The sequence below is a fragment of the Oreochromis aureus genome, linkage group 15 (assembly GCF_013358895.1).
Source record: "Oreochromis aureus strain Israel breed Guangdong linkage group 15, ZZ_aureus, whole genome shotgun sequence".
Lineage (NCBI taxonomy): Eukaryota > Metazoa > Chordata > Actinopteri > Cichliformes > Cichlidae > Oreochromis > Oreochromis aureus.
In genome coordinates this window covers 32316416-32344136 of record NC_052956.1, presented here as the reverse complement: position 1 = coordinate 32344136, position 27721 = coordinate 32316416, and the positions used below count along the sequence as shown (strand labels likewise).

General features: G+C 43.3%; 1 protein-coding gene across 5 annotated transcripts; it reads right to left on the bottom strand.

The window, feature by feature from the left end:
- Window positions 1-1183: 1183 nt before the first annotated feature.
- On the bottom strand, window positions 1184-27717 carry cenpe (centromere protein E). Of its 5 annotated transcripts, none has more exons than XM_031741651.2 (52): window positions 27562-27717; window positions 26172-26281; window positions 26006-26095; window positions 25810-25928; window positions 25603-25722; window positions 25320-25401; window positions 25164-25231; window positions 25018-25092; window positions 24884-24935; window positions 24671-24758; window positions 22838-22967; window positions 22514-22633; window positions 22283-22435; window positions 22046-22199; window positions 21846-21945; window positions 19875-20238; window positions 19742-19798; window positions 19375-19542; window positions 19179-19253; window positions 19022-19093; window positions 18546-18677; window positions 18227-18404; window positions 17993-18147; window positions 17402-17548; window positions 17053-17232; window positions 16362-16478; window positions 16095-16265; window positions 15837-15983; window positions 15356-15577; window positions 15068-15151; window positions 14862-14975; window positions 14664-14780; window positions 14430-14567; window positions 14046-14279; window positions 12986-13207; window positions 11214-11375; window positions 10830-11063; window positions 8601-8822; window positions 8399-8494; window positions 7916-7996; window positions 7202-7327; window positions 6926-7108; window positions 6631-6840; window positions 6123-6335; window positions 5732-5935; window positions 5223-5399; window positions 5026-5126; window positions 4790-4887; window positions 4512-4647; window positions 3120-3487; window positions 2998-3036; window positions 1184-1389 (listed from the first exon to the last, which is right to left on the bottom strand). In XM_031741651.2, the coding sequence occupies exons 1-52, from the start codon at window positions 27615-27617 to the stop codon at window positions 1313-1315; spliced, it is 7338 nt and encodes a 2445-aa protein (XP_031597511.2). In that variant the 5' UTR covers window positions 27618-27717; the 3' UTR covers window positions 1184-1312. The 5 variants fall into 5 exon arrangements, with proteins under 5 accessions (XP_031597511.2, XP_039455106.1, XP_031597512.2 ...); XM_039599172.1 differs by having other exon boundaries at window positions 8601-8726; window positions 10968-11063; XM_031741652.2 differs by lacking the exon at window positions 2998-3036.
- Between the last annotated feature and the right edge of the window lie 4 nt (window positions 27718-27721).

The following is a 27721-nucleotide window of genomic DNA, read 5'->3' as shown; positions in this document are numbered from 1 at the left end:
CCAAGTAGTGTAGAATTTTCAAATCAATACCATGGTTGCATCCACTGAAAGTCTCTGTGAAGCTTAAATCTCAGTGACCTTGACTTCAAGGTCAGAGGTCAACTTTTCTGAAAATTAGAGGAGTTTCACATTTATAACACAGGTATGTCTACTAGGAGGCTGAAGGGTAGCACTATATATTTATAAACAATCAAAAACAGTTTCTTTTCACTAAATATAGTATTTCCAAATTTCCAAATACTGACTTCAACTTCTTCAGCTATTTTCAGCTTTTTCAGCAGACAGCTTCAGCTTTACAGCATCCATACAGCATTTTCGCAGGAAATGCAAATTTTTCTAGTTATATTAATTGATCAAACTGTGTTTAAAGGCCCATTTCAGACATTAAGATGATTCATAAATACATGGATAAGGATCATGGAGGGAAAGCTTTGGCCAGAAATCGATCCCCAAGCAGGAGGAAAGCTCCATTTCCAGAAGTAATAGGATTATTTCATTTTATAGGCCACATGCTTCAAAATGACTGCCTGTGGAAGCAAAGCAGGATTTTTCTGGGTTTTTTTCCCCCCTCCTCCTGAATTCTGGTTTTAATTTCAGAATTCAAGGGAGGGGGGGGTGGGGGCGCCTTTAGCCCTTCCCTGTTTGCTGAGAGCAATACTGAAAAGGGGACTCACTCAGTGGAGTGCACAGGTTTCAGAGGGGTCTGTGGTCACAGCATACATTTCTACCCAGTAAGACATTAGAATGCTTTTGAATTTGAAAATGACTCTAGAAATATTAGAGTAAACCGTGTAATATGCCAATTTTAACAGTGACAGGCCATCAAAAGTGAAGTTTAAAAAAAAAAAGAAAAAAGAAAAAAAAAGTTTGCTGTACAAATCTGGAACCTTTGATACACAACTCTGCATTTAATAATTAGTTTTAATCATCTCTGGCTCTCCTCCTTCCCTCACCCCCCCACCAGCTGACGGAGATGGATGCCCCTCCCTAAGCAGTGGTTCTGCTCCAGGTTTCTTCCTGTTAAAAAGGGAGTTTTTGCGAGTGTTCAGGTTTTTTTGTTTAAAACCGCAGCACCTAAAGAAGCTGATAAATCTAAAGCATTACTAGAGCTAAGCTAAGATACATCGTTCACAGTGTAGACTTGTTGGAACAAGGTCAGTTGACTGAAATGTAACTGACACCATTTAAGCACCTTATTAACATATTTATTAAATTTCTTAGAACAGGATGAAAAGGGAAAAATGAAAGTGGGAAATAAAAGTACATAAACATTACAAAGAAAAGGTGAAAATACTGCTCTTTACAAAACACGTTATTGTGTTTTACACATTTCTTCCTGTTTTGGAGACTTTGGCCACCACTCGTTTTTGTCCGTGTCCACAGCAACATCTGTAAATACACAAGACGAAACCACCAAATGAAAAATAAAGGAAAACAAATACTGACGCATTAATGGGAATTTTAGAAATATCTAAAGATTCCCTCCAGAATTTAATCCGTTTTTGTGCAGAGGCTAGTGACATCACACAGTCCTTCCCAGTGATGTCACACTCCTCCACTGATTTACAGGTAGCTGTAATGTACGGCAAGGTGTTAGTGAACAACAGCTAACTTGCTGCTCTTAAAAGACTTCAAACATGCGATTAGCAGGTGAAGATGCATGGTGCATCTCACTGTGTGGCTGACTTTTTAGCTTTGTTTGTCTGCAAGAAAACTGCAGACCAACCCTAAAACCTTAAGAGACCATAATGTCAGAGTGTGATTTATTTATTGGATCATATTTTAGACGAATAATTTTTAATGGCTTATTTTTATTTACATATCTACACTGCTTTATGGCTACTCTAAAACGCTGTAATGTTGTTAATGATGGTTTTCAATCATTTTTTCCATGCAAAAAGGAGTATACCCGACTAATGTTCATAAATAAAGCACCTGCCTGAAGTCGAGGTTTTAAATTCTGTTAATCATTATGTACTGTTGCCTTCATTAACATAGTACTGCATGTAGCCATGTGACTGTGACATGGCAACACCATGGAGGAAAAGTCGAGCACCGAGCTGACAGCCCAACTCGAGCAGTTTGTTTGGACACGTTTCTGCCTTTAATAAAGACAACAGCAAACAAAAAAGAAGAAAACTAAAATATCATTTTGCCTTTTTTCTTGGGAAAAGTTGTAGAAGTAGTACACATAAATACGCAACTGGTGTTACACAAAGCCACTGAGTCACCACAAAACCCACTAAAGTGCATCTGTAAGAGTTACTATACTGGTCACAGGGAGCCGGGTCTCCTAATGCATGTGTCTTTAAGAAGGCAGATTTTTGCTTGTTACAAATGCAAAAACTGCATCTCTACTATGGAATACTTTAAAATAGAGAGTTCTATAAAGTTTTAAAACACTGCAATGTTTTTTCCGATGTTCTGCTGAAAATAATATTTTATCATCAGCTGTCCTTCCATCAAAATTTAGCTTATAATAACAAGCTTCAGATGCATCATCAGAGTCCAAGTCTCTTCTTGTCGTTGTGCTCAGTGAACGTGTTCACTTTGAGCACAAACATGTTCAGTGACATAGCCCACTGATAAGTACACCCAGGTCTTTTTTCAAATGACTGACTTAACATTAGCAACAGAAGATGGAGCTAAAAGTTAGTTTTAAAAACATGTTAAGCACAGACAGTGCTACAGCAGGGCTCATTAGCTTTTGTGTGTAGCATTTCATGCCCCCTTTAATATGGTGTCAGGAGAGTCAAGACAGCTGTCACAGTAAAATAATTTCTCACAGGAGTAACGTTATTCCCTCCTGCTATTATTTGGGATTTATTCTCAAATGAAAGGGACCAGACCCTCCCCCTGAACAAGATGGCCATGGCAGAAGAACATGTTACTGTGATTGTGGTTCTGAGAAGACCGGTGAAGAGCCATTAACCCGTGCTTCTGTTAGTATACCCCAAGTGACTGAACCCTACATCCCCACATGTTGTATGTTGTTACCCTGTTCTGGAGCTGCTGTTTCAGGAACACGGGAAACCTCTGACAAAACAAACGGCCAACATCTTTATGACATTCTGAAGCTTTTGAAAGAATGTGACAAAGTGGACAACGCTGCAGTTTACCTGGAATGGTTCCGAGGCTCGAGTTGTCGAAGAACTGCTTGGGACAGTTTCTGGACAGTGTCTCGGAGCTTCCGCCCACATCAAAGAATCTGCTTTTGGGGGATTCCAGGAGAGAGGCCTTTGGCGAATCCAGCAGCTTTCTGGGTGACTCCAAACCCTTCCTGGGAGTGTCCAGGAGCTTCTTGGCAGGTATCAAAAACTTTTTAGGTGAGCTCAGCAGGTTGGAGGAGTCAGAGGTCATGGGAAAGCCCCTCTTGGTGGGAGTGCTAGGTGACTGAAGCTTGTCCTCCTCTACTTTGTTCTTCACCTTTAGTTTGATGGCTCTGTTCTTCCACTTGGTAATCTCAGCCTGCTGACTGGCAACCACACTGATGAGAAAGGAAGTCAGTGGTTAGAGCTCAACTTCAGTTTTTATGTCACAAAGTGAAAACTATGGAATGTGATCTGTGTTCAAACCAAACCGCTGATCACTCTGACCACTTATAAAATGTGTTCAATGTGCTGCCCATTGTGTTGGATTGTCAATGCAACCCTCTTCTCCCACTCTTCACACACTGATAGCAACACCGTATAAGCCATATAAATGGCCCACCCTGTAGATCTGTCTATCAACTGGAAATACAAATGTTACTCCTTTACCATAAAAATAAATAAAAAGTGTCTTATTGGAACAAATGGAGATTTGCACTCAAACAGATTTGATATCATTTCACTGTAAAATAATAAAAACTGAACTCCAACATGCATTTAAAATGGGTCAGTCAGCTTTAAGCTAATTAAAGATGATTGAAGGTTAATAATGCTATACTAATGGTACCATTACACTGAATTTTAATGCTGCTTCCAAACTTTCAGACTTTGTTAAAATGTCTGCATATGGCATTAAAGCATGACTAATCAAATGGGTGGTTATTTATCAAACAGGCGGCAGTGCATTTGTATTTTTACAGTTCACCATCAAATTTCCAATCACTATAATGTAGGATTCCTCAGAGTGAGTGTTTAGGTTCTCTACTGTATGTCAGATTTACAAATGACCTGCTGCATGTGCTAAAGAAGGCATTGCAACGTATGCAGATGGTAGTACAATCTGCTGATATTAGAGAAGAGAAATTAAGAAAACACAGCAAGAAGAATTGCTGTTAATCACTCAGTGGGTTTCTGAGTCAAAGAGGGGGCTAAAATGTTTGATGTTACAGCCGACCAAACACTGTTACAGTCAACTCAAATCAATAACAGTTGCTAAGACGGGCATTTCAGTCATCATGTCCATGATAGCTGGAAGAAGAGCCACAGTAACACAAGCTGTGTGTAGAATGTTAATGATTCCACAGCAGTAAAAACATCACTCAAAGTGTTTTCTACTTGCACAGACAGTCCTGATGCTGTTACCTTTCCAGTTCTGTGATTTTCATGTGAAGCTGGCTGACTTCCTTCTCCAGCTTGGATTTCTCCATCAGAATACTGCTGCTGACCACAGAACTCCTGGGGTTGGTCAGTCTGGCATGAAGGTCCTTACCCTGCAAGACTGATTCCAACATGAATGCACCATTTAAACATGCTCCTCTTTCAATGGTTACACCTGAATAGCAGCAGTAACTGAATTAGTTATTCATCTGTCAGATTTTTTTGTTTGTTAGCAGATATACATGCACAGCGCTGACACTTACACGACTCTTCTCCCTCCTGTTGGGATTTTCTCAAAGTCTCTTTAAGCTTCCTCAGTAACTCTTCTTTTTCCTCCAACAGTGTGTTCATTGCCTGGATCCTGGAAGACAGAATGCCGGTCATTAGAGTCAGCAGTCCTGCAGCAGGCCACAGGTCCTGACACCACTGGCCTCTGAAAACCACAGTGGAGAAAAACTAAACAAACAAAAGTGTAAGAACGAATTCAATAGCTCTTTACTCTCGTTTGTGTTCGTCGGATGCCGAGCTGAGCTTCATCTCCAACTGCAACAGCTTGGTCTGAAGCTTCTCCAGCTCAGCCACACTGGGTGATGTTTTTTTCTGAACCAAGGAAGGACAAAGATCATCGTTCCAGCTACTTGTTAGTCAGATAACCAAAATGAAGTGCAGCTGCGCTGTTATATGAAACCAACATACCTCCGATTCTCGAATTTTGCTCTTCAGAGCTTGTATAGTGTTCTCTTTCTCTTCAACTAGTGCACGGTTGTCCTGCAGCTCAGTCTGCAGGAGTTGCATTGCCTCTTTGTGGTTGGAAACATTGGCGTCAGCTTTGATGTGCGCCTCCTCCAGCTGCTCATTTTGAATACGCAGAGCCTGAAGGTGAAACACATTCTTCATTATTATCTGTGGCTCTCAACTTCACCAAAACAAACAGTGCACTGGTCGGGGACTAGGTTAGGTGGTGAATGAATCCACCACTGGATGCTCTGATTTCTAGTAGCAAGCTGGTGTCTTTAAGCGTGTGTGTGTGTGTGTGTGTGTGTGTGTGTGTGTGTGTGTGTGTGTGTGTGTGTGTGTGAGTGAGAGAGAGAGAGAGAGACTGTGTTTTCATGGTAATGAAGAAACACATCACCCAGTATTAAGTGATGTTTCAACTGCTTTGAACAAGAGTAGGAAAGAAATAAGAAACAGTGTGGCAAACACACTTTCACTTTTTCCTCTGCATGTTTCAGCTGAGAAGCTAGCTGCTGGGTTTCCTTCTGCAGAGCTGCGACTGTCAGAAACGCTCCATCCTCTAGCGCCTGCAGCAAAGTGGAACTTTTGCTTTTCACCTCCCTAAGGTGAGACTCAGCCTCAGCCTCCAGCTGTTTTAGCTCTTCAAACAGACCCTTCTGCTCATCAGTGATACTCTGTGGGAGGTAGGTGGAAAAAAAGAGCAATGCGGTAAATATCATTTAAAAGATTCCTTCTAATCCTAACTAACCAATTCCCAAAGCAGTCTGTGACATGCATCTAGATTAAGAGCCAATCATTTGATTCACTCTGAGAGCTGGAATTATCCATTCAGAGAAATCTTTGTCAAACACGTCAACTGACCTGCAGAAGACATTTCTTGCTTTGTGTCCCCGCCGCTCTGCGGTCAGTCTCCGGCTTCAGGATGCTGTCCAGCCCACTGAAGCTAATTGGTTGGTTGGTGATCAGGACCTGCAGCTGCTTATTGAACTTGAATCGCTCTTGAATCTCACCCTTCAGCTCATGGAGGTAGGAGGTCATGTTGTCCCAGAGCTTCTCCAAAATGCTGCTCATTTTCTACAAAATCAGCAGAGTCACCATAAAGTATCAGTGGTGGAGAAGTGGATGCACATGAACAGGAGGCAGCCAAATCAAATCTGTCTCCAGCTTCAACAAGTAACAACCTGTGAGGCAAGACTGACAAGACAGCTGCTGCCTGCTTGTTATACACCATGTGACTAATAATGATAAAGTAGACACCAGAAAAGTACAGTAAAGTAAAGTCTTCTACTCCAACTTCTCAGAATCCGGTTTCTTTGACTGGGACAGAGAGAGCTTCCAAGTGTTTCAGGGGGCAGGGCAGAAGACTCACCTCCATGTAAAGTTGCCTCCTGTCCAGCAGCTCAGGCAGTCTCTGCTCCCACAGTGTGTCAAAGCCCTCGACTTGAACAGAGTAGCTGGGCCCCTGCGCTCTGCATAGAAGCACATCCTGCAGCCGTCTCTCCTCAAAGATGGCCAAGTCTTTTTTCACCAGCTCCTCAAAAATGTTCCTGTAGCCAAGCGCCTTCACACGCAGCAGCTCCTGTGGGAAAAGGACCAGAGATGACTTCATTCAAAGACCAGCACATCTGGGCCATTTGTAGTACAGTCAAACTACAACCAGTTACTTGAATTTTCCTGAGATTTTCATCAGTTGACTGTCCCAGCTGAAAGACCGCATCATAGGCATCCTTGGTGGCCTTGGGAAGAGGATGCTTCAGGGAACGCCGGTCCCTCAGGCCCTTGTCCTGAGTTATATTGTCATAACTACAACAAGTGTCTATGAATTGCTGGAAGCTTTTGAAGGACTCCTATAATGACAAGAACCAGGTGGCATCAGAGTTCTGATCACACTGCATGCTAGAAAGACATTTGAGCTGCAGAGCAGTCAATTAAGCCGTTACCTCAAGCTGTCTGGTGGAGTCTTGCAGTCGTGACGACAGCAGCTCCTTAGCCTCGCTGGTGCTCGGCTCTGACCTACTGAGCTGCTCTCTGAGAGCAGAGATGGTTGCGTTCGCTTCGCTGAGCAACTGGAAATAAAAATAAAAATCACAGTCAGCATTTGGCCATCCGCTATATGCCGCCAATTTTATTCTTGCAAGTAATTGACATTCCAGCTTTTCATCTCTGTAGAAGCTCTCTCTTTTAAAGAATGTCACTTCTGACAAGCTTGCCAAAATATGAGATTCCCTCCAGTCCACCTAAATATAGTGATATAGTGCCCTTCTACTTTACCTGAGCTCTGATGAATGCATTCACACACGTTCACACCAGTCAATCCGAGTCGGGAATAATGGAAAAGGGGCATTATTACTGCAGCCCACTAGGGGCCCAGTTCACACTTTGGGAACCACTGTTCTACAGCAATACTGAACAGAGCGCCATGTTTGTGTCCCTGCCATACAAGACAGGGAGTATCAGCACTCTCCAACTCAGTCCTCAGCTTTTAATCATAAATGGACTGGTGCTTACATCACACGTCTCAGTCACCCGCACACCATGTTCAGTGTCTTGCCCAAGGATAATTCGGCATGCAGATTAGAGGAGCTGTGGACTGCATTATCATAATCCAAAGTTATGGTTCTAAAAAGAGGAAACAAATGAGAGCAAGGACTCACCTGCTGCACTGCATCTGCTTCACTTTCAGCCTGAGCACGTCTTTCTGTGTGCATCTGAACTTGTTCTTTAAGCTGCAGTATCTGACAAAAACAGAGCAGGTCAAGGTGTGAGCATGCATCACAGCTAACAACAGCGCTACCAATGGAAAAGTTGTTGAAAGTGGGGCTCATCCATGTTTAGATAATTGTCACAAAAAAAAGAATATCAAAAAAATCACCAGATGGAGGATCGAAAACAGAGAGCACTCAGTAAATCTACATCTACTTCTTCCTTGTTGGCCAGGCTGCAGAGGTTAGGGTACACTTATGCAGGGAATGCCGACGTGCATTTGTAACAATAAATGTGTGTTAGTGGTAGGTGGTCGGGCTAGCTTCCCCACAGCTTTCATGCTAATGTAAGCATCTGGTAGTGTAGCTTCATATTTACGCTCTCAGTTCTAACAGCACCACAGTTGAAACGAGCAGAAAATGACTGGAACCTACGTCTTGTTGCAGCTTGGCTTCTTGCTCTCCTCTCTCAGACTGCTGCTGCATGTTCAGCTGTTCCAGCTGACTCAGCTTGTCCTGGATGGCTGAGATCTGCAGGTGAATGAGAAAAGGTGATCAAAGTGCTACAAAGCGGTCTGCATCAAGTTTCCAGGCTGCTCTTCCTGTTCTCGGTCACGTTAGAATAGCACTAATTTACCATCTGCACCCTGTCCTCCAGCTCTGCTTGGAGCTGCTGCTTCTCCTGCCTCAGACCCTCCAGGATCTCCTGCAGTTTGTCTCTCTCCTCGCTGACAGACGTCACTCTGCACAGCAGCTTCTCCATCTCCTCTGTGGAGGTCTGAGTGCTGAGCTCCTTCTCAGACAGCAGGCGTGCTCCTTCTGCTTCAGCCATTTTCAGTGCATCAGTCAGAGTCCTTATCTGTAAAAGACAGGATTGGCTTTTTGACTTAAATGAAATTTTATTGATGTTTACAGAAGCAAGATAAGACATGAACCTGCTGATTTAAAGAACACAGGCAGATCAACGACCCTGTCTTTCTGCACAAACAGCTCCTCTTGCACTGAGGGCATCTTGAAACTAAATGTCATTAACATGAAAAAATCCAAAAAGACTACAACAAGTCCATGAGACAGAAACGCAGCTAACGTGGCAGTACAACACCTCCCAGTGAAAACTAGGATCTACGGATGCTAGAAGACCGACTGAGAACCTCCTGAGGTCAGAAAGTATTGTATTGCTGTTAGCAGCGTGGAATAAGGCAGGGACACGTTCGTCACCAGTATTATTCCTTACGGTTGCATGGATGGGTGGAAGGACAGAAAGACCTACACCTGTATCAGTCCTGGGAGAATCACTACACTTAATATATAGATGGATAAGTGAAACTAACAGTACAGAGTCTGATAATCTGATGAAGCTAAAAACACAGAAAAGATGTTGTTTTCTCTGAAGGAAGACATTTTTATGGGCTCAAATTGTGGCCATAAATATTTTGTACTTGTAAATCAAATGCTTAGTTGTGAACTGAGTTTTGCAACCTTGTAAACCAAAATATCAGAAAATTTTATGTTTGTGCATCTATAGATGAGAATTGTGTGTGTGTGTGTGTGTGTGTGTGTGTGCGTGCGTGTGCGTGCGTGCGTGTGTGTGTGTGTGTGTTAAAAAGATGTGTTTGTAAAAAATATTTACACAAGTTAGAAATAGTTTTTGTTAAGGTCTCGTTACAGATACAAAGGAAAAAACTACATGTAAAACTGTGCTCAACCTCCCTGGCTGCGTGTGCGTTTCAACTTACGAGTATGAATTTTGACCCAGTTTTTCTTCCTTTCAGCTAATTGGTCAATGTCATGTCAATCACAAATTTAACAATCCAGTCAGAGAACAGATGGATTTGGCTGTTGCTGGGGCGCTTTACTGAGCTCCAGGTCCTGGAAGGGGAATACAGTTAAAAGCTTGAGGATCTCTATATGAATATCCCATAAGGCTCATACAAGGTAGGTCCCTTAACTTTCAGTAGCTGTTGAAAGGATAAAGTTGTGGTGTACCAGTGGTTAGAAATACCATTATTACTTTAGTACTACTTTAACACAAAGTCAGGGCTGACCAGGGACCAGTGCTGCGAGTCACACTGCGCAGCATAAAGGCCCTTTGACAACGGACGCGGCAGCTAAGGATCCAAAATTTGTTGCGCTGGCCGCTGCGCTCTGTCGTTTTTTTGCGGCAGTTCTACTTGTACTAGATGCGCCTGCTCCTTGTCGTTTCAAAGCATGGATCTCTCTGACTTTATATCCTCTACAAGAGTTTGTGTTGTATTATCTTTAAATGTTCAATAAAAACATGTATCGCTTATTCACAACGAAGAAAGCTTTGTAACTATCTCGACTAGTGAAGAGTGTCATTTCCACAACACAGCTTTCCCCCTGAAGTCCACAGAGCTGTTGAAAAGGCTCTGGAGGTCCCTGTGTAAGCACTTAAACCTCTGACAAAAAAACTCACCGAACTCTGACATACACAGAATATTTTCATTCATGGTGATGAAGGAAAACGCTGGCACGTGAAAGGGCATTTACCCTTCCAGGACCTGAAGTAAAGCAGTAAAGCACCCCACTAACAGCCAAACTCATCTGTTCTCTGATTGGATTGTTAAGTTTATGATTTACATGACATTGCCCAATCAGCTGAAAGGAGGAAAAATTGGGTCAAAATTCATACTCGTAAGTTGAAACTCACACACAGCCAAGGAAGTTAAGCGCAGAGTTTTACACATAGTTTTTTGCTTTGTATCTGTAACCAGACCTTAACAACAAAAACATTTCTGTTAAAATTCCCTTTAAACAGGAAGAAAGCAGAAGCAGGCTGAGGGAGGGGCGACCAAGGGGTGAGGGGAAAAGGAGAGAAGAAAAGCTGGAGCTGTCAATCACAGACCTCAGACTGCAGCATCTCCACCCTGTCCTCCAGCTCTGCTTGGAGCTGCTGCTTCTCCTGCCTCAGACCCTCCAGGATCTCCTGCAGCTCGTCTCTCTCCTTGCTGACAGACGTCACTCTGCACAGCAGCTTCTCCATCTCCTCTGTGGAGGTCTGAGTGCTGAGCTCCTTCTCAGACAGCAGACTGTCTCTCTCTGCTCTCACACTCTCCAGCTCCTCAGTCAGTCTCTGAATCTGTGCAGAAGGACAAAGGTTAGTCCAAACTGTGACTTTAAACAGTGAAAGACATGAAAATGGTGGCTGAATGTAATAAAGGGATGCACACAGTAAACCTGCTGACTGTACACACGTTAGAATAATGCAAGTATAGAAAAATAGTCCTGCCTGGTCTGTGAGCTCTTGTAACTGGAGGGTACTGCCTGCATCTTTGCCACTGCTCGGTCTGCTCTCCAGTTCTGCCTTTTCACTCTTCAGCAGGTTGATCGCATCTTGTAGGATTCTGATGTTCTCCTGAGAAACCCTCAGCTCCTCCTGGTTCTCAGTCATCTGAAAAGTTTTACCCATCATGACTATGCAAGTCGACTCTGATAGTTTCAGCAATGCTACGATTATTCCTTACACAGAGAGAAGTATTGTTCTCTCACTGATAAATTCAAAAACTTCAGTAAAACATTGGCTAGAATTGCACGTGAGGACTCAACGCCTGGAACAGGCCATGTGTGACACTTGTAGGGAGGTGCAAGTTACAAATAAAGAGTTTTATTAATGGGTTTGTGGTTATGTCGTAGCTATGGTATAATTTCTTTCTTTGTACAAGATTCCTATAATTTTTGCCACAAATAACTGATGTTTTAATTTTAAAAGCATGGATAACAAAACAACTACAAGAAAAACCACATTAAAATTTCTTCTGTTAAGTTTTTTTTTATAATAATTAATATGCCTTATTGATCAGGATATTGCAGAGATTAAAACACTGGTTTGAATTGTTGAATGTTACTCTGCAGTTGGCTCTACTGCTCTGGTTTAGGATGGATCTCTTTAAATCTGATATCCCGTCACGATGTTAGAATTTCAAACTTGATAAAGATATCAGAGAACTCGCTAAAGTAAGGTTGGGCGATATGTAAAAATTTTCCAATTGACAATCGTCAGTCCGATAACCGTTGATAGGTGATATACTTGCGCAGGAGCAGGCTTTTTGATAGGCGGAGCAACGTAACAATGTACAGACTCGTATATAACTGACTGACAACTGTTTAATAGGTTACTAGCTTAGTGTTACTGATCATTAAAATTCCTCCTAAAGTGTCGACAAACATCAACTACTTCATTAGTTAGTGAGGGGACGAGCTCTATGTCTGTCTGTGTAAACTTGTGTGTCAGCTGAAGGAGGCAAAGGCAACACAGTTGGTTTCAATACTGCTGCAAATAGTGAATGACCACCACATCGTGGTAGAGGGGTATTCTAGTGATGCCAGGAGCGATGTCGTTGTGAGCATTGATGCTTGCAGCTTGGCATTTCTCTTCATGCCAGATATCCTTGGGCAAGACACTAACAAGAAGTTGCTCTATGAATACATGTGGATATTAGATAGACAGCACTTAAGCATAAAAAAAAAAGTGCTTGTATGAATGAGGCAAGGTGTATAAAACGCTTTGAGTCCTCAGAGTAGAACAGCGCTACATACGGACCAGTCCATTTACCATTTGCTGATGACATACCAAGTGTGAATCTACTGAAACATACAATATATCCAGTGAGATGCTGTAAGTCAAATGCAAACACAAAAGTAGTGCAGGTAGATTTTAAATAAAAGTAAATTGTTTTTATATAGCGCTTTTCTGCTTTATAGTGTAAGGTAAACACTCTACAATAATACAAAGAAAACAGAAAACCCCAACAATCACATGACCCCCTATGAGTGAGCACTTTGGTGACAGCTCTGCTGGAGGTTTCTTCTATTTTAACATGAAGTTACCTCGAGCAGACCCAGGCCAGTAAAAACAATCTTTAAATTTAAAATTGATTTAAAATCCAACATTTAGGATCATGATGGTGATGGCGTACAAGGCAAAAATCATACTGTGTGCGCTCATCAGAAAACCCAACCGGGCTAAAAAATAAATACTAAAATTCTGATTTTGGTTTTTACCATCTCCACCCTGTCCTCCAGCTCTGCTTGGAGCTGCTGCTTCTCCTGCCTCAGACCCTCCAGGATCTCCTGCAGCTCGTCTCTCTCCTCGCTGACAGACGTCACTCTGCACAGCAGCTTCTCCATCTCCTCTGTGGAGGTCTGAGTGCTGAGCTCCTTCTCAGACAGCAGGCGTGCTCCTTCTGCTTCAGCCATTTTCAGTGCATCAGTCAGAGTCCTTATCTGTAAAAGACAGGATTGGCTTTTTGACTTAAATGAAATTTTATTGATGTTTACAGAAGCGAGATAAGACATGAACCTGCTGATTTAAAGAACACAGGCAGATCAGTGACCCTGTCTTTCTGCACAAACAGCTCCTCTTGCACTGAGGGCATCTTGAAACTAAATGTCATTAACATGAGAAAATCCAAAAAGACTACAACAAGTCCATGAGACAGAAACGCAGCTAACGTGGCAGTACAACACCTCCCAGTGAAAACTAGGATCTACGGATGCTAAAAGGCCGACTGAGAACCTCCTGAGGTCAGAAAGTATTGTATTGCTGTTAGCAGCGTGGAATAAGGCAGGGACACGTTCGTCACCAGTATTATTCCTTACGGTTGCATGGATGGGTGGAAGGACAGAAAGACCTACACCTGTATCAGTCCTGGGAGAATCACTACACTTAATATATAGATGGATAAGTGAAACTAACAGTACAGAGTCTGATAATCTGATGAAGCCAAAAACAGAGAAGATGATGTTTTCTCTGAAGGAGGACATTTTCCTCATCACTGTGCATGCGTTGAATTTACTTCTTCATCACAGTTGATATGGACAGTAATATGTGTCTATATAACACACATCACTGTGCAGAAAACAGGCTTCATATTGTACCATAAAGAAAGCCCCTATCAACATGCACTTGGCAAAAGACGGAAGGAAAAAACTCCCTTTTAACAGGAAGAAACCTCCAGCAGAAGCAGGCTGAGGAAGGGGCGACCATCTGCTGCCACTTGTTCTGGGGTGAGGGGAAGTGAAGAAAAGGAGAGAAGAAAAGCTGGAGCTGTCAATCACAGACCTCAGACTGCAGTATCTCCACCCTGTCCTCCAGCTCTGCTCGGAGCTGCTGCTTCTCCTGCCTCAGACCCTCCAGGATCTCCTGCAGTTCGTCTCTCTCCTCGCTGACAGACGTCACTCTGCACAGCAGCTTCTCCATCTCCTCTGTGGAGGTCTGAGTGCTGAGCTCCTTCTCAGACAGCAGACTGTCTCTCTCTGCTCTCACACTCTCCAGCTCCTCAGTCAGTCTCTGAATCTGTGCAGAAGGACAAAGGTTAGTCCAAACTGTGACTTTAAACAGTGAAAGACATGAAAATGGTGGCTGAATGTAATAAAGGGATGCACACAGTAAACCTGCTGACTGTACACACGTTAGAATAATGCAAGTATAGAAAAATAGTCCTGCCTGGTCTGTGAGCTCTTGTAACTGGAGGGTACTGCCTGCATCTTTGCCACTGCTCGGTCTGCTCTCCAGTTCCTTCTGAAGCAACAGGGCATCTCTCTCTGCTCGGGCGCTGTCAAGCTCCTCAGAGAGGGTTGTTATCTGTTAAAGGAAAGGTACCCAAATTATTGTTGAAGACGAAAGAGCAAATTTAAAAACTTCATTCATTAACGATAAATGTTAGTTGATGTAAGTCACCTGCTGTGTAAAGTCGACTTCCTTTTGCTCATAGAGTTGCACACGATCAGACAGCTTTTGTTTCTGCTCCTTTAGCTCCTCTTGAAGACACTGAAGAAGACAGTTGGTTTCCTCGACCTGAAAGTAAGAAAACATGGTCAATTATCTGTAAGGCACAGCAGTTATCCAGCTTAGTGAAACATGTTGCAGGCAACAAACCTGTAGTTTCAGCTGAGCCTGCGTTTCTTGGCTAACTCTTTCAAGATCGCAGTTTTTATTTTGTTCTTCGAGCTGCTCTTGAAGGGAATGCATGAGACTTTGAGTCTCAGCAGCCTAAAAATAAAAAGAGAAAATAATTTATTTGTTCAACAAATGAAAGACAAAATCTTTGACACTCCCAGTGTGACCAAGAACAAACCCCTCACCGTGACTGTACTACGCTGCAGATCACCCTCCAACTGGCTCTTCTGCTCTGTGACAGCCTGCAGAGCACCCTGCAGCTGCTGTACCTGGGAAAGCAAAGAGCCAGGCTTTTGTTTACTTCTTGCCCCCGAGCAGGCAGGTTTCTATGCTGCTGCTAAGTGACATTTCTCTTATTGTCAAAAAAAAATCTCAAGATAATGTTTCAGTCTACTGATAAGCAAACACATGCCTGTGTTTAAAAAAAAAAAAAGAGAGGGTGGAATCAATAAATAAATGGACTGATTACAAACCGTCTCCACCCTGTCCTCCAGCTCTGCTTGGAGCTGCTGCTTCGCCTCCCTCAGACCCTCCAGGATCTCCTGCAGCTCGTCTCTCTCCTTGCTGACAGACGTCACTCTGCACAGCAGCTTCTCCATCTCCTCTGTGGAGGTCTGAGTGCTGAGCTCCTTCTCAGACAGCAGACTGTCTCTCTCTGCTCTCACACTCTCCAGCTCCTCAGTCAAAGCCTTTATCTGTCAGTGAAAACATACATTTAAACAACCCCAACAAGCTCCACTTACATTTTAAAGCACAGAAAAGAGTTTCATCTGTGCATTCTGTAGTGCTGCTTGAAAGCTGCAATGTACTCTCCTCCCATGTGCTTAATACTTCATTACTTAAAAGAGGCAGCGGTCACTGAAAAAAAATGACGTTTATAATTGGGTGTGGTTAGAGATCACACGATTCCTGACCATGCACGCTACACAGAGAAAAGCACCCCGAAAGTCTTACACGCGTTTGCAGTTCCACCAGCTGATCATTGCGCTCACTGGGAAGCCCATCCAGCTTCAATATTTGTGCTTCTAGCTCTTTGATCTGCTTCTTTTGCTCGCGGTTTTGCTCCAGGGCCGTCCTCAGTTCCTCCTGATTCTCAATCATCTGTAAAGAAAAGAAAAACAACAAAAAAAATATATATAAGGACATTTGCTTTGACACAAACCTGACAGAAAAAACAGTAACACGGAAGGAAGATCAGACACAGCAACTTACCATTTCCACATTTTCCTGCATGTCCGTCCTCAGCTGGTCTCTCTCAGCAGTGAGAGAAGCCAAGGTAGCGCTCAGCTTCTCCACATCCTCCGATTCCCTCTGAAAGGTCGTCATCAGGAGCGCCTCTTTCTCATCTCGCACACACTGCAGGTCCTGTGATAGCCTCAGCATCTGTCACATTTCCAGCTGTCACAATTCTGACTCGAAGACTCATTTAGAGTCCACACACCACACTGAACGACAAGCCTGAAATAACATATCACTTACCTTCTCCCCTAAATCAGACTCTTTCTGCTCATGAGCTTTCACGAGATCTGAATTCTTTTCTTTTTGCTCTTGGAGCTCATCCTGAACAGACTGTAGAACAACCTGGGTCTCAGCAACCTGGAAAACAAACAAACATCATGTAACAACTTATTCGTGTATCGCTTTTCACACATAAAAGTCACAAAGCACTGTACAACACAGTTCACATCCAAACAGATAAACAGGTCAGCAGAAGGCCTCATAAAACAGAAAACTGTTTTTTCCTGCTCATCCAGGCGAGGTTAGAGGGACAGCAGCCTAAGCAGAGGAGCCAGACCTCCCCCTCCAACTTATCCAGGGTAACACAGGTCAGGTCAGTCGAGAGATTCAATGTTCGGAGCGTGTCCTGGGTGCACGCTGGGGCGCCTCCTAGTAAGACCCAGACCAGCTTGTCAGATGCCTGAACCGCCTCAGCTGGTTTCTCTTGATGTGGAGGAGCAGCAGTTCTACTCTGAGCTCCACCCCAGTGACTGAACTTCTTAACCCATCTCTAAGACCCCTGACAACATGGCTCCTGAGGACTCACAAACACCTCCACCGGGGTAAAGTGGCAATTCACAGAGATTCCAGTGTTATCTGGTTGTCCTGACAGAGGATGCAACTATTGTTAATGTCAGAGTCATATTTACAGAAACGCTGACCACTCTCTCACCTTGTCCACGTGTTCTTGCAGCTTCACCCTGAGCTCGTCTCTCTCTGCGGTCACAGATGTTACAGCAGAGAGCAGCTTCTCCGTCTCCTCTGCAAACCTCCGATCAGCAGCGCTCTGCTCGGACAGAAGCTCGGCTTTCTCGGCTCGCACACACCGAAGTTCTTCGTTTAACTGGCTGATCTATATAAATACATACAATCACAGTCTTCAAGACACTCACAGGTGCAGTTGAATGATATCAGCTGAACTGTAAAACTGTATTATCGAATGATTTTAACTCTTTTTCTGTTGATGGGCTAATAGTTGCACATGTGCTCAGCTGTAATAAGAGCAGCTATCAGTGTCATACTTGTTCTTGAAGCTCTCTGCTAATCTCCTCCTCGGTGCTTCTGGAAGCTTCGCTGTCAGCAAGCTTCTCCTCCAAATCCTTCATCAGCGGCTGCACCTCGCTCAGTTTTCCTTCCAGCGCTGCTCGCTCCTGCTCACTTCCTTCAAGCTGAAGGAAAACATGACACTTGTTTGGAAACCTGTACGTATAAATCTTTGTCTCTTCAGACATAACTGGACACACTCTGGAGGACTAGTATACTTGGTATCATTTTAAGCCCGATCTAGAGATTTTTATCCTGGATGACTAAGCAGACACCTCCCTCAGCCTCACTGAAAGGCTTTCCCTTTGACTTATTATTATATCATATATACATATTATAGCATGCCTGTACTTTCGAATGTTTCCACCAAGTACACCGAACAAGTACCTGTCCTCACAATTGTCTCAGCAGCTGCAGCAAATATTTGTTCATTTAGGATGAAGAGCCCAGTAGCTGCTTCACTTTCTGTTTGAATAACCTCTGGTGCTAGTTATGACCCTCTGCACACGTGCTCATTTTCCCCCACAACTGGACGGTCAGATTGGCTTTAGAGGATATTTGGGCCTTACCTGCTTTACCAAGGCGTCCACTTTATCTGGGAGAGTCTGACATGCAGCCAGGTCATCCAGCTGAGCTCTCAAAGCAGTCTCCACTTGACGAGATGCCATCAACTCTTTATTCAGATTGGCCACGGTTCTCTCAAGCTCTATGCTGTCAATCAGATCTGGAGAAGGAGCAGATGTTACGAGGGGCAGGTTCGTATGATGGGCTACAGTCTATAAACGCAACATGTGGAAACCTACTTTTAGGCACGTTGCCATCTAGCAGAGTGGTGAGCTTGGTGTTCTCATCAAATGCGACATTCAGCTCCTTCTGGAGATCGCTCTGCATCTTTCTGTAACGCGACTTCTCAGTCTCCAGCTGAAAACGCAGACTCTTCACCTCTGCCTCCATTTTTTCGTGGCTGGCAGTCAGAGTCACCTGGAAGAGATCGTCAAGAAGCAGGAGATTCGTTAATCGCTTACAGCTGCCATTGTTGGCCCGCAATTCCTGGAATATTTTTAAAATAAGTATAGATGTGCTGCAAAAAAGAATTTGTTATTTTAGTGTTTGATTACATACATTTGTCTCCTCCAGAGAAATGCTGCGACTGCGTAGGACAGCCCAATCCTTCCTTGTGTCTCTGCTCAGCAGCTCTGCATCATCCAGAGAGCGGCGAAGCTTCAGCACCTCCTGCACTAAGTCCTTACTGCCCTGAAACAAGAAAACATGAAGCAGTTAGCTTGTGTCATTGTTGGATTGCTGCTGCTTTCAGCCCCCTGTCAGCACTCAGATGAGACATGTTAGCCTGCTAAGATTGTAAGCAAGTGTAAGCAAGCACACTTTCCATGAGAACAGCCTGGTTTATTCCAGGTTAGTGACATAAACTGATATTAAGCACAAACACACACATCAGTGTTGGCCCATCTACTGCTCCAGACAGACAGATGCTCTGAGCATGAGGTGCTGCTGGTTTCTAACATGTGACAGATGCACACTCTGCACAGTGTCACATCTACATGATGTTCCACGTCACGTGACAGAAATACTGGCCGTACCAGGTTCTCCATCTCATGTGCAAATTCTGTTTCCTTCTTCTTCAGCTGTTCAGTCAGAGTCTCGATTTCATTCTTTCAAAAGAGGAAACAAAAGCTTAAAGACAAATCAAATCAAAGTGTTTCGGAACAATAAACTCTACACGTCCACTCATCTTACCTGGAGCTGCATGCGCTGGAGTTCAGAGGACTCTACAGCTTTCTTCAAGCTTACGATTTCATTTTCTAGCTCTTTCTGAAAGTTTCCAGAAGCAAAGAGAACACAGTGAGATGAAAACGTATTTGATAAACAGCTCTGTGAAACTTTGCTGTCAGTGGATCTGAGAAAGTCTGAACAGAATAAGTGAGAGTTTCACCTCGTTCTCCTTCCTGCACCCCTCTTCTAGAGATTTGAACTCATCCATCTCCCTCTTCTCCTCTAGCTCCTGTAATACAGCAGCCTTCTCTTTCTCCAGACGCTCCATTTGCTCTATAAACATGCCCAGCTCCTGTTTCAGGTAGTCTCGCTCTGCAGCCACCAAGTCCTGCAACAGTTTCATCCAGTTTAACACCGCCGTAGTTTCCACATGACTGCACCGAGGGCTTTCAACGCTCGAGTGTTAAGAAAGCTGAGAGTTTAGAGCAGTGTGCAGCGTGAGCTTTGTTTGAAAATCCGTCTGCCCCTTTACAGAAAGCAGTAGGATATTTGCTGTAACTGCTATAACCTCTTCACCTTACACTTACCTTCTCCGAAGCCAAAGTTTCACAAAGCTGGATGGTCTCAGCAAACTCTTTTCTCATCTGAAAAACAGAATATTAAGACGAGTGATGATAATGTGATGCTTGGTAGACAGAGCCCGAGTCAAACACAGCATACCTGTTCATTTGTGTCAATGTTTGCATCTCTGCTTTCTCCCAGTTGTCTCTCCAAGTCCGTCACTCTCAGCTCCAACATGTCAGCCTTCTGTGTGGCCTCCAGCCTCTGCTGAGCTTCAGTGTGCAGCAGCGCTTCCAGCTCCGCTCTCCTCTGTTCTCCAGTGTGCACTTTTTCCAGTGCTTCCTGTCTGTGCTGCACCTCTGTTTCCAGCTGCAGCTGCAACTCTGCCACTCTGCCCTTTAACACATCTAAATTTGACAGGGCTGCCTCTTTCTCCTGACTCTCCTGTTCCAGCTGCATCTCCAGACTGGACACTTTGCCTGAAAGTTCTTGCAGCCGATCAGGAGACATGAAGTCTCTGGGACTGTAAAAAAAAAAAAAAAAGAAAAAAAAAAAAAAAAAAATTGTGTGCTCTTGATTTACACCTAGTGGCAATTTGGATTATCCTGTTAACTCCATTATCTCCACAAGCTGCATGTCTTTGGACGGTGGGAGGAAGCCGGAGTACCCGGAGAGAACCCACGCAAACACGGGGAGAACATGCAAACTCCACACAGAAAGACCCCGGCCTGATGGTGGAATTGAACTCAGGACCTTCTTGCTGTGAGGCAACAGTGCTAACCACTGTGCCACCGTACTGCCCAAGTCCTGATGATGTGAAGACTCCTTCACATCATCAGATCTTTCTCTTCTCCATGCACCTTGGAAATAGGTGAAGAAAAATGTGTTGCCATCTATTTTACATGATGAACAACAAATGTTTGGGGCCTGGGTGACACAGATCTGTCAGACCTCTCAAAGTCATGCAGTAAGTAGACTGGACTTTACAGTGTCCTTTTTCATGGACCACATGAGCTCAAACACATTCCAGTGAAGACCACAGACATAAACCTCTGACTGACACTAAGAAATGGATATGCCAATTTTTCAACAAGCAAACTCTGATATGAAACACTGATCCAGAGTCCCGCTAAACTGTCAGGAGGTCGAGCAGGTCATCTACTGACCGGAAAGGTTGGTGGTTCGATCCCTGGCTCCCCGATGCATCCATCAGAGTATGAATGTGTGGGAATTTTACAAAGCACTTAAAAGCATTGAGCGAACGTGGCATGTTATAGCAGACGGAGAGCAGAAAAGTGCTATATAAGAATCAGTCCATGTACACCACTCTGCACCTTGCCCTCTTTATAGTGATTCTGAGAAGTAAATTTGCTGCAGCTTAAGAAAACACCAGCAAAAAGAGAGTCAAGAGCCATTGTTGCTACCATGGAAACGGTTTTCTGACTTGTCAAAGCCCTTTAACAACTCAGAAGATTGCCCATTAAGCAACCAACAGACTAATAGTTCAAAAGAAGTCTGGTGAAAGAAGCAACGAACACTCCCTCTGCAAAGTTCAGCTAGTGAGCACAAAGAAACCTCTGCTGTATCCAAATTTCTTTCTTTTCCTTCTAAAGGAAACAACAGGAGTACCAGCACCCACTCACAAGTATACTTTTTAATACTGATTGTTCACAGGCAACACATTTGACTCAACAACAACAACAACAACAACAACATTCCTTCACACATTCCTTCACTACTTCATTTGGCAACGGTCAGTAGCACAAGGGAATACATGGACCGCACAGAGGTTTTACAGATAATCCAACTCCTCCAGGTTGGCACATCAATACATGTCACTGCCTGAAGGGCTGCTGTGTCTCCCAGCACAGTCTCAAGAAGACAGGCAGTTACTCTAGGAGAGCTGGACAGGGCCGTAGAAGGCCCTTAACCCATCACGATACAATGCAGCAGTACAGACCAAGGGAGCATTTCTCCTCATTTGAAGTGGGTAAAGTGAATTCTGGACGACTGAGGGTAACCCACAGGCATGTTTTTATAATATATACAAATAAATGATTGGTGTCTGATATGGCTTTTAAGTTTCAGAATACGAGGCTTCATTGGTGACAGAACTGCTCAGACACGTACCTGTCTTCAAAGCTACGAACAGTCACAGAGCTTCTACTCATTTCCATTTCATCTGACGGCTCATCGATAACTCCCCAGTTGGAGTCAAAGTCCTCATCGTCTGTTAAAATAGAGCACGAATACAAAAAAACATAAAACTAACGCCCCAGCAAAAGAATTCCATCATGGCATGAATATTCATCCTTGGTGCTCCTTGTTACCTTCACCGAGCTCCATCAGGCAGGAGAAGTCCGACCGAATTCTCTTCTGAGTGAAAGATTCTGCAAAGCTGAGGTCAGAGAAACTCCCCACAAAGGCAGATGGATGGGCAAGTTTTACCATCTTTCCTCCCCAGGTAACCCTGCGGCTTGGCATCTTGGTACAGAACACATGTTGTGATTAAAATGAACATACAGAGAGGTTTAAATGAACTGCGTTTCGTGTTTCAGCACAGTTACCTTCTGCACTGGGACCAAATTTGAGCTAGTCACAAGGAGATTGGCCAGATTTCTTTTCAGGCCCTCTTTTTCTCTCTGTAGCTGATCCTTCTCTTGGAGCAGCTGAGAGAGAACCTCCTTCTCTGTCACAGTGGTCTGTGTGACTGAAGAAACCTGAAGGAGATTGTGCAGTGGTCAGTGTGTGCAGATCAGTGCTGCTGGATGAAGAAGAGGAAAAGTGGGGATACTTGCCTCATGAAGTCGTCGCTTGAGTTCTGCAATTTCATTACGATACCTTTTGAGCAGAGCCCCATCATCTGACACCTCTGTCACGTGAGGGTCGTTCTTCATTTTCTTTGCTGTGCTTGCAAACTAGTGCAAAGAAGTCACAGCAGGTGGGTTAAAGTGTTTAGCAGTTTATGTTCTCAGTGGTTCACACGTCAAAGCTTCAGCTAACTTTTATTTCACACTAACTTTATCATTTGTGTAAGACGATAAAGTTTGTACTACACAATCTCTCGTCTGAAAGCATTTTTTTTAAATGGATTACATAACAGTCAGTCATGTTGTTCCTACCTGTAGAGTGCTGAGGGTCTCATCCAGAGTGACTGGGGTGATGGTGCAGATAATGACAGTTTTAGCATTCCCACCCAACGAGTTCTGCAGGATGCGGGTCAGTTTACTGTCTCTGTAGTTGGTGAAACCCCTGAAGAGAAAATATTTAGGTAATGTCTGCACTTTCCATTTAGTGTTCAACACAAATACACACTTCATTTTTGTTGTGGCTGAAATCATGCTCTCTAAAGGCTTCTTTGGCCCTTTGAAAAAAATTGGACTGGAAGTGCATCCTTTGGTCAGATGAGACAAAACTACAGCTCATTGCTCACAGAGATGCCGCTTATATTTGGAGAAAGAAGAGGCACACAACCCATCTGAAACTAGGACTCTTGCCAAAGTAGGCAGAATCATGCTAAAAGAAGGATAGCTTCAGATTTTAATGAAACCCTCGAGCAGTCAACAGCAGAACTGGATCAACACAAATGACAACAACCCAACAGCTTCTTAAAACACAAATATCTAATTACATGGCAGCAACATTTAGGCCAAGCAGGTAGCTAGCATGGTCTGCTGAAGTTCTAAGAATAATGAAGAAAAATTATTTCAGTACTTTGACCATGGCCAGAAGAGCTGGTCAGAGTACTTCATTAGTTTCTCTAGGATTTACAGAGGATGATCTAAAAAGGAAATATTCAGTGAGCAGCAGTTTTCTGAGTGAAAACGCCTGGTTGCCACAGAACAGACTGTTTGAAACTGATAGAAGGCCGCAGCAAATCAAATAACCACTTATTCCAATCAAGAAGTGGAGAAGAGCATCTATTGCACGACACCGTGAAACAGAAGACCAAAGGAGGGCACCATCAGGTGCAACTCTCAAGGCTACAATTCACGTGGGTTTAAAAGTGAAAGTAAAAATGGACAATAGAAGATTGGAAAAGCATTGCCTGATTTCTGCTGCAATACCGAATGCCATATTCAATTCAGTTTTATTTGTATAGCACCAAACCAACAACTGCTTCAAGGCTCTTTATATTGCAAGTCAGAGACCCTACAATAATACAGAAAAAAAGGCAACAATCAGACAACGCTCTATGAGCAAGAACTTTGGCAACAGTGGGATGGAAAAACTCCCTTTTAACAGGAAGAAACCTCCGGCAGAAACAGGCCCAGGAAGGGGCGGGGCCATCTGCTAGTTGGAGGGGGCTGGGTGTACACAGTATGAAACGTAACACTTGGGCATCATCTAAACACCACAGCCCACTTGAGTATTGTTGTGGATCATGTCCACAGTGTACCCATCTTCTGACTGGCTGCTTCAAGCAGGATCTCAAACCATTAAAATACTCTGGAAATACTACAAACTCTCACCTCACGCATAACCATCCTGAGATAAGGTAACAAACTAGCAAACTTGCATTAAATCGGCTCAACCGAAGAACCATCCAATACGAGACAACTTACCTTGACAAAGCTACCACAAGCTAATGGTTCAATCACACAGCAACCTCCTTGCTATTCGTCCAATAACAGACTGACAGCCTCAGGCAACATTTTGGCAGATTTTACTGACAGTGTTGGCATGCTTGAAAAACTCATTTTTAATATGAATGAAATAAGATAACTATGTTATTGGACAAAACAGATGCTGACAAAGTTTAACTTGGAGGACATAATTTGCAGCTGAAAAAAGTGATAAATCACAATACATGTTGTTGCAATAATCAGGATATCACAAAGTTTTAGAAATCACAACATTGTACTGTGAGGGAAGAACTGTTATAATATCATATTTGCGGGGTGTGTGGTGTTTCCCACATCGAGAACTGAATGTCAGCTCAATTATTTACTTACTTCTGGTTTTCGTCGGTCAGTTTCTTTATCACTTGGCCGAGCGTGAACAAGCTGCGGTTGATATTACAGCCTTCTTTGAAACGTGCACCTAGGACACAGAACATAATAAAGCAGAAAAAGATTACTGGATTGCTGAAAAATGTGTAGAATGCAGCATACAATAGCAAGGTTACCCCAATATTATATCCAACGCTGTATTTAATTGCACCTTACCTTCAGCTCCCGTTTGACTCGCTCTCTCAGATCCGGCCAGATCCACTAAATTCTGCAAGATGAAGCAAAACTGTTATCTACCCAACAAAGGAAAGAAGACAAACCAGGTCAGCGATGAAAGAGAGGTAGCCTACCAAATGAGACACAATGATGGCTCCATCACTACTTTCACCTGATGCTGGGTCGCTCCTTTCCCGGCTCTCCAGGATCTAAGAAAAAGTCCATCGTGAGAAATGCATTTCCAAAGAATCCCACATGACTGTAGCTATATGCTGCTTACCATCCGGAAAATAGTGTGCGAGCGGCTGCTCCGCTGGTTCATTTTTGTCTTTCCATAATGTCGGTTCTCTGGAGAGAGACGGTACAGAAAATGTCCTGGTTGTTACGGTCTGCACTAAGAAAAAAAACATCTCTTGGAATTCATCACAAGTCTTACTTTCTCCTTTCCGAATCCATGCCAGGACTTGTGCAGGAGATGTAACCAACTCTTCAGTCAAATCAGCCACATAGATGTTTTTCTGCAAACAGTAATCATTAACACACAAAGCTCATGTAAAACAGCACACTACACTTTATAGCATTACAGCACTCCTAGAGTCTGAGATATGTAGCTAAAAAGCTTCTTTAATTTTGCTAGCGATTTAAAATTACCATAGAAATGCTGAGAACCAAACCTCTAAATAGTGTTCTGAATCTAGTCATGTAAATGCTCAACCTACATTGATTTGTTCTCTGACTTCTAGAGGTTTTCTTTTCCAGCTGTCGACAAGCAGGTCCGTCACAGTCTCGTTGTAGATCTCCATGTAGGACACTCTGAGAAGGAACTCCTTCTTGGGAAACTTGGGTTGAAAGAGAAGTGACCCTTTAGGATTAAAAGTGACTGATACCAACCGCACCAAGTTTCAAACATGTGAGGCCATTCTTACATTCTTAATAGTTTGAAAGACATCTTCCACAGCTTGAGGTATCACTCCGGGGGTGCGACTGGTCCCCATCATGGTGAAGGTCTTTCCAGAAGAAGTTTGCCCGTAAGCAAATATGGTTCCTGTACAGCAAACACAGAAAGTAAGAGAAGAAACCATGCGGCCCAACGAGGGATCAAACATTGTTTCCTGCGCATACCATTGTATCCCTCGACAGTGGAAACAACCAGAGGCTTTGCAATGTCATTGTATAGCTGACTGGTCGTTTCATCAGCGGCGAACACTCGGTCTGTTATCAGAGAAAAGTTAGTGTTCACATTCACATTACTGTGAAACAAAACTAAAATGTATGTTTGAATACAGACCAAAACTGAAGCTCTTGGTGGAATTTCCATCATCAATCTGATGAATTGATTTCTTGTCAGCTTTCCAGAAAATCTGGACAGGCTCTGCATTCTCAGATGCACTCTCTTCCCTGTACAAAGACACACATTCCACACATAAGCGGAAACAGTGAGAGGCTTTCTTAACAACAGGTTACTATTGCTCTGCATCGACAACCCTCTTGTTGCTTTCAATCAATCAATTTTATCTTAAAGCAAGAGAAGAGCGCTTCACAGTGTAGTGGTCAACACATTTGTCTTACATCCACAGTTTGCGTCTGGGAGTAAACAAACCCAGTCTCAGGGGTCACAAGCTGATCTACTCCTAGTGTCAGTCTGGAGCCCAGGTAAGTGACAGGGCAGAGTCAAGAGGCGCATTGAGGGTTGTAGCAGAACCCATTGCCAAGAGTATTTGCTGTCTTTTGTCTAAACTGTGCGTCTGTCACACAACCAATGTTAGTTAAATGTCATTTAATCTCCTGCTGTGTACTTTTAAATCTGCAAAAGGGACAGGCTGGAAGCAAACAGGCATTTTTACAATGACAGAGAGCTCTCACTTCGCTGCAGATGATATGAAAACCGACCCTTCTGAGCGTTCCCAAAGTTGGCACTCCTTGAATCAGCTGCACAGCCAGCTGTTCCAGTGTTGTGGCAAAAAGCGATTGTGGGAATTAAACTATTTTAAAACACTTGTTGACCTACAATCTGTCAAAAATACGTCAAACGTATTTTGAGCCAGACAAGGTCAATCAATATTTGGAAAGTGACTTTTACATATCCTTTATTTACCCGGGCAAAACATGCTCTGACATTCAAGAGAGATTTGATCTGGCCAAGAGGGCAGCAGAAATTGTAAGAAATATTACATCACATTTCTATAAGCATATTTTAGTGACCAAAAAAAACACTTGATTATAATGTGGGTACAACAGAGCCCAGTCATAGAGATAAAAAACCGCTCGTTTCTTTACTTTATATATAATCCATTCAGAAATCATGTTTACTACAGTCTATTTTCTGATATGATGTAAAGATATTAGACATAACAACACACAGCAACATCGGAAATCACTTTTTAGCCCCGGTAGCGCAGTGTGCTAGCTGCCTCGCACTCGTTTTTAGCTCAAACTATTTTTTCCGTTTACTCTTTCTTGCTTGATAGTGGTACTAGTATGACATATCTGTTCTGGTCGGGACACCGTGGAAAGAAAGAACGCTTTTTTCCTGGTCTGTGAAACTTTATTAAAGAGACGCGACGTTTACTTGCCTTAACTGCTAACACTTTAGCGACAGAGCCGACTCTGACGCTACCGGGGCAATGTCAACAGTTAACGGGAATTTTTAACGCGGCTATGCCGCCGTCCAAGCTCACCTCGCAATAAGCGGACGGACTCGAACGCAGACTTTTACCGCTGACTCCTCTGTCATCTTCGCTCCTTCGGTCTACCTCCAAAAACAACACAAAATGGAGCAGGAAGACCAACGCGCTTTTCTCAGTTTGAATTTTTGCTCCTGACGTTTGATTGGCCAAC